The sequence below is a fragment of the Clupea harengus genome, chromosome 17, assembly GCF_900700415.2.
Source record: "Clupea harengus chromosome 17, Ch_v2.0.2, whole genome shotgun sequence".
Lineage (NCBI taxonomy): Eukaryota > Metazoa > Chordata > Actinopteri > Clupeiformes > Clupeidae > Clupea > Clupea harengus.
The window spans coordinates 14,384,753-14,390,640 of NC_045168.1; the positions used below are offsets into that span (position 1 = coordinate 14,384,753).

Sequence of the window (5,888 nt, forward strand, 5' to 3'; positions counted from 1 at the left end):
CCGCCTTGTACGCTCTCTCGGACAGGCTTGATTGTAGACGTTCTGCTTTAGAAGGTAGTGTCGGGGTAGCCGTGGTAAGCCGTCGCGGTTGTAGATGCGCGGCAACCAGCGGCTCCATTGCAGGCATACGGAAAAGACCTTCTTTTTCCATACCCTCTAGGTCCAACACAGAACCACCTTGTATCGACGTCTTGCACGTGAAGGGCTTGTCCTTCCATGTGACTGAGAGCTCCTCCAACAGTTCCGGGAAAATCGGTAGGAGTTGTCTTGCCGAACGTTTTGCCATAGGCAGCCTCTTCCCCTCATACCGCGACTTCGCAGTCTCTGCGGTAACCGTTGGCCACGGAATTGCCAGCTTGTCTGCTGCACGTTTGCACACGTCCTGCAAGTCCAAACTAATCAATGGGGAGGGTGGTGCCTCCTTCTCCGAAGCCAGGGTTGATGAGTTAAGGGCCTGGGCGCTCAGTAGGAAAGGTGCGTCGAAATCGTCCTTATCGTCTGAGACGAGTAGGTCCGAATTCCCTTCATAGTCGTCGCCGTCCTCCGACTCCAACTCCTCCATGTCTTGCGACAGGGGGTCGTAGGCGTCCACCTGCTCGCTCCAGCTCTGGGCATCCATGGTGGGCTGTTCCTGAGACATTGCTGTCTGCTGAGCGGTCGTCTGGGCTAAGCTAGCCGTTGACAGGATAGGGTCGTTGCCTGTTAGACTAGCCTGGCGGGCTAGCCTACGGCGCAGGGTTTTGGCTGTGAACCGGACACAGTGTTCGCACAAACCGGCGTTGTCCAACGCCGCCTGGGCATGTTTCACTCCTAGGCATGTAGAACAAACCGGGTCATATCCTTGCTGGATATCTTGTTTCCACAAGTGCACAGTTGGTCCACATCCTCGCCCTCCGTGGTGGAGATGTTCTGCATTGCTGCAGCCATTTAGCTTGCGCTAAGTGCGTTTAGGCTGGTGTGCTTAAACGCGAATGGGGTTAGCTGGTGTGCTGAACTCCAATGCTTCTGGTCCGTCCGTAGCGTCAGCTTCGGTCAGACCACGTTAGCCGTGAGGCTAGGAATAAAATCCGTTGTTTGGTGACAATCCGGATAGCTCGACAATGCCTGGGCTTTGCAGCCGAGGGTTCACCTTTACTCTCCTGGGTGAGTGTTGCCAGCGCCCGGCGATGGAGTTGGTCACTCCAGCTATGGACAGTTTAGCTAACTACTCCGCCAAAAGTAGGGCGGTCGAGAGAAAGCTTCTGGTGTGAAGCGAGAAGAGGATTTTGAATGACGAGTTGACGCTGTGTATTCCTAGATATAGGAAGGCGGGGTCTCCCCAGGCCACACGCGTCACAGGTGCCAGCCAATGGGTTGGCGTAATGATATAAGGCTTCTGACGAATACGGGCTGGGGCGTATCCCATAGTGAGACACCGAAATTAATGCTTGAAAGAGAACTGCATTTTCACAAATGGTGAACGGTTTGAAAATGCACGTTTGTTAGTTTGTAAATAAATGTAATGACATTTGTGAATCACATGACATTCATATGTGAATCAGGAAATGCCTTTTTGAATCGTGTGACATTTATTTGTAAATCACGTGCCATTTATTTTTGAATATTAAAACTTTTCTAACTCCATACAGGCAGCCCCACCACTATGTCCAATGCCAATGAAAGTTGGTGATTTAATTTGGCCTGACTTCAACAATGACAGGATGCTTAATGGTCTTATATACACTAAAGACAAATAAAAAAACAGAAATGTTAAGAGCACTGAAAAATCCTACTTAAAAGCGAGGTTCTCAATTCTGGTGAAAGGTTGTTGATGTTTGAGTGCGTACATAGGGGATTTGTGAGCATCTCACCTTCAATATGTATGCCTTTGATAGACGCAACATGTTTTCATAAATCAGTGATTGATGATTTACATGAGAAACTATTGTATATATTTATTTCTAGGTGATACGCAAATCAGGGTGGTCAATGGGGACAGCAGCTGCTCTGGAAGAGTTGAGATCTACCATAATGAAGAATGGGGAACCGTGTGTGATGATTCCTGGGACATGAAGGATGCTGAAGTGGTGTGCAGACAGCTGGGGTGTGGAAAAGCAGTCAGTGCCCCTGAAAAAGCCTATTTTGGTGAGGGAAGTGGGAAGACCTGGCTGGATGATGTTGGATGCTCTGGTAATGAGAGCTCTATCACACAGTGCTCACACAGTGGATTTGGAATTGAAGATTGTTCTGCCAGTGAAGATGCAGGTGTATTTTGTTCAGGTATGGCACATACACTGTTTACTGAATACATAAACATTGTTTAACCCTACTTTGTGATGCATTGTTAATATCACCAGTGACCAATGCCCAGAGTGTGAGGACATACATTTGACATAGATATTCTTATGGCCAGGGATGTTAAGAGTACTGAAAAATCCTACTGAAAAGTGAGGGTCTTGATTCTGGTGAAAGGTTATTGATATTTGAGTGCTCACATAAGGGATTTGTGAGCATCTCACCTTCAATATATGCCTTTGATAGATGTGATATGTTCTTACAAATCAGTAATTGATGATTTACATGAGAAACTATTATGTATATATTGATTTCTAGGTGATACGCGAATAAGGGTGGTCAATGGGGACAACAGCTGCTCTGGAAGAGTTGAGATCTACCATAATGGTACATGGGGAACCATTTGTGATAATTCCTGGGACATGAATGATGCTGAAGTGGTGTGCAGACAGCTGGGGTGTGGAAAAGCAGTCAGTGCCCCTGAAAAAGCCTATTTTGGTCAGGGAAGTGGGAAGACCTGGCTGGATGATGTTGGATGCTCTGGTAATGAGAGCTCTATCACACAGTGCAAACACAATGGATTTGGAATTGAAGATTGTGGTGCCAATCAAGATGCAGGAGTAGTTTGTTCAGGTATGGCATATACACTGTCTACTGTACTGTACACACAAACATTGTTTAACCCTACTTGGTGATGCATTGTTAATATGACCAGTGAACAGTTGAACCCCACTTAACAGTATGTTTTCAATATAACCATTATTCAGAGTAGGTGGACATGATTGTGTAAGATATCATGTATGATGTTCATATTTGCATTTCTTCAATTTGCAGTTGATTCCAGCATCCAGCTTGCCAATAGCAGTGGTTACTGCTCTGGAAGAGTTGAGATCTATCATAATGGTACATGGGGAACCATTTGTGATGATCCCTGGGACATGAATGATGCTGAAGTAGTGTGCAGGCAGCTGGGGTGTGGAAAAGCTCTCCGTGCCCCTCAAGAAGCCTACTTTGGTCAGGGAAGTGGGAAGACCTGGCTGGATGATGTTAAATGCTGTGGTAATGAGAGCTCTATCACTCAGTGCTCACACAGAGGATTTGGAATTGAAGATTGCAAGGCCAGTGAAGATGCAGGAGTGGTCTGTTCAGGTATGGCACATACACTGTTTACTGTATACACAAACCCTCCTTTGTGATGAAATGTTAGATGCGGGAGTGGTCTGTGTAGGTGAGTCACAACTATGTCTGATTTCTACTGGTCAGTTTATAATGGATGGATGGATATTGATTTATCAGACCATATATGAACCAAAAAAACTCTATCTGTCTCATTCCTGGTCTTGGTGTTCATTTTCCTTACAGGGAATATGAAGACGCCATCACTTGTCCTCCTTACTACAAACACAGCTCTTTTACCTGGGGAGTCGGCAGAGTTCAGATGTGCCATAACATCACATAGACCGGTGACTGCAAACTTCCGACTGTATAGAAACCAAGACCAAGAGAGCGAGACCAAGACAGCAGACCAGAAGATGATGACGTTCAGTCTTTCTAGTCTGGTTTCCTCAGACCAGGGCAGCTACACCTGTGATTACTATTACCAGGGGGCACTCACTGTCAGCTCCCCCAAGAGCAATGCAATCACAATTACAATTGGTAAGTGCAAGCCAAATAATGCTGTACGTATCTATTCCACCACATGATTATTGACCAGAAGTTAAGGAACATGTTTTGTATATTCATTGACAACAAAGTTGTATGGAGTCAACAATTTCTGAAGCAAACTGTCTTGCTTGTTTGCAGTTTCTCTCGTTAGGCCCCAGATATCCGCACCTGCAGGAGAAGTTACCTGGGGTCAATCATTAGGCATTACCTGCTCAATCTCAACACAGCACACAGGAGGATCATTTACTCTGAAAAAAGGATCTTTTACAGAAATGAAGAGCACCAGTGAAAACTCTGTCACCTTCACCATTCATCACGCAGACTTTTCTCATGAGGGCTCATACTACTGTCAGTATCAGACAACAGTCTCAAACAGAAAATTCACCTCCCCTCAAAGCAACACCATTAGTGTTTCTGTTGTAGGTATGGACACAAACGTCTGCAGTATGTCTGATGCTTACTTGATAAGTGCATCCCAAATGACCTTGTATGTTTATACATTACAACACATGATTCTCTATTTGTCTGACCTGCAATATCATGTGAGGTTTGTCCTTTCACCCACACTATGCAGATCATTAATTTAATTGAAAAAAATCTTCTTCAGAGGCCTCACGACTTTAAGCACAACAAGTATAAGTAGTATATATGTTTTGTATTTGTTTTTGTATAAATGTGTATGATGAAGCTGTAAAGTGATTTGCATATGTTGTGATTGTTTTCCAGTGAGGCTGCATCTACCTCGTATCAACTGCACTGCTCCAGAGGGAGGGCTGTCCTGGGGACCTTCAGGGCTGGAGATAACTAAGGGCTACAGCTTCTCCATCACCTGTTCCACTCAACCACAGTTCCCTGGTGGAGTTTTCTATCTGAGTTTCTCTGGATCCAACAGCCCCATGACTCAGCCTGCCACCAACCACTCAGCTTCCTTCTACTTTCCAGCTGCAAACTATTCCCACCAGGGTAACTACAGCTGTGTGTATCGTGTGGATGTATCATCTCGGCACTTCTACTCCACAGAGACAGAGAAGCTAACCGTCACCATCAGAGGTACAGCAAAAAACAAACATGGGAATATGATACATATGTATTGTTAAATATAATTGTATTGTTTTATATACTCTATAACCCTCATCATAATGCCTGAAGCCTACATTCAGTGGAACTAATGTGATTCTATTACATGGTCAGTAGTAGCTGAACTGATAATATGCACTTGTATGTATGAATGGTGTTGAATGATTGCTCTCCACAGAATTCATGGTGCCTTTCATTGCTGCTGGAGTGACAGGTGGTGTAGTATTCCTTCTGTTTTTTGGCTTGGTCTGCATCTTTTGGGCTCGGAGGAAACAGACCAACACAAGGCAGACAACTTGGAAGTGCACTAGAAGACAATGTAAGTTTTGATTTAGAATTAGATTTTTAACATAATACGGATTATTTAAAGATTAGTTGTTAGCCTTTTTCCATCACAAGTATTCCATTATAAGCATTCAAGGATTACAATCAATAGTACTTTTTCTATTTCTTCTCATTGCTCTCTGCTCATTATGTCACAGCTAAAGATAAAGATGAAGATGAAGACCAGGATGACTATGAAAATGTAGAAATGGAAGATCAAGATGACTTTGAAGATGAAGACCAGGATGACTATGAAAATGTAGAAATGGAAGATCAAGATGACTATGAAAATGTAGAAATAGAAGATCAAGCTGACTGTGAAGATGACGACCAGGATTACTATGAAATTGTAGAGGACTATATGGAGGAGCTTGACACAGGACTTGAGGTTGAGAATATTTATGGTAACTGTTAATATCAAACAATATTTGACTTAGACGTGGATGATGACCTATGGGTTTTTTTACTAGTGGCTTCATAGTGCCAAACACAAAGAACATTTAGCATATTTAAAAACACAAAGCAATTCAGAAAAGATATATGAAAAA

General features: G+C 43.8%; 1 protein-coding gene across 1 annotated transcript; it reads left to right on the forward strand.

The window, feature by feature from the left end:
• The first annotated feature begins 1,954 nt into the window (after positions 1–1,954).
• On the forward strand, positions 1,955–5,888 carry LOC105910885 (deleted in malignant brain tumors 1 protein-like). Its single transcript, XM_031583980.1, has 8 exons — positions 1,955–2,259; positions 2,593–2,907; positions 3,109–3,423; positions 3,637–3,930; positions 4,078–4,362; positions 4,666–4,989; positions 5,195–5,335; positions 5,499–5,888. Exons 1-8 carry the CDS (start codon positions 2,049–2,051, stop codon positions 5,753–5,755), a joined length of 2,142 nt encoding a protein of 713 aa, XP_031439840.1. The 5' UTR covers positions 1,955–2,048; the 3' UTR covers positions 5,756–5,888.

Excerpts from the sequence above, each read along its gene's own strand:
- LOC105910885 (XM_031583980.1), top strand. The coding sequence starts at position 2,049 with ATGAAGGATGCTGAAGTGGTGTGCAGACAGCTGGGGTGTGGAAAAGCA. Across the intron at positions 3,424-3,636 it reads TGCAGGAGTGGTCTGTTCAG|GGAATATGAAGACGCCATCA; the intron begins GTATGGCACATA and ends TTTTCCTTACAG. Across the intron at positions 4,363-4,665 it reads CATTAGTGTTTCTGTTGTAG|TGAGGCTGCATCTACCTCGT; the intron begins GTATGGACACAA and ends ATTGTTTTCCAG.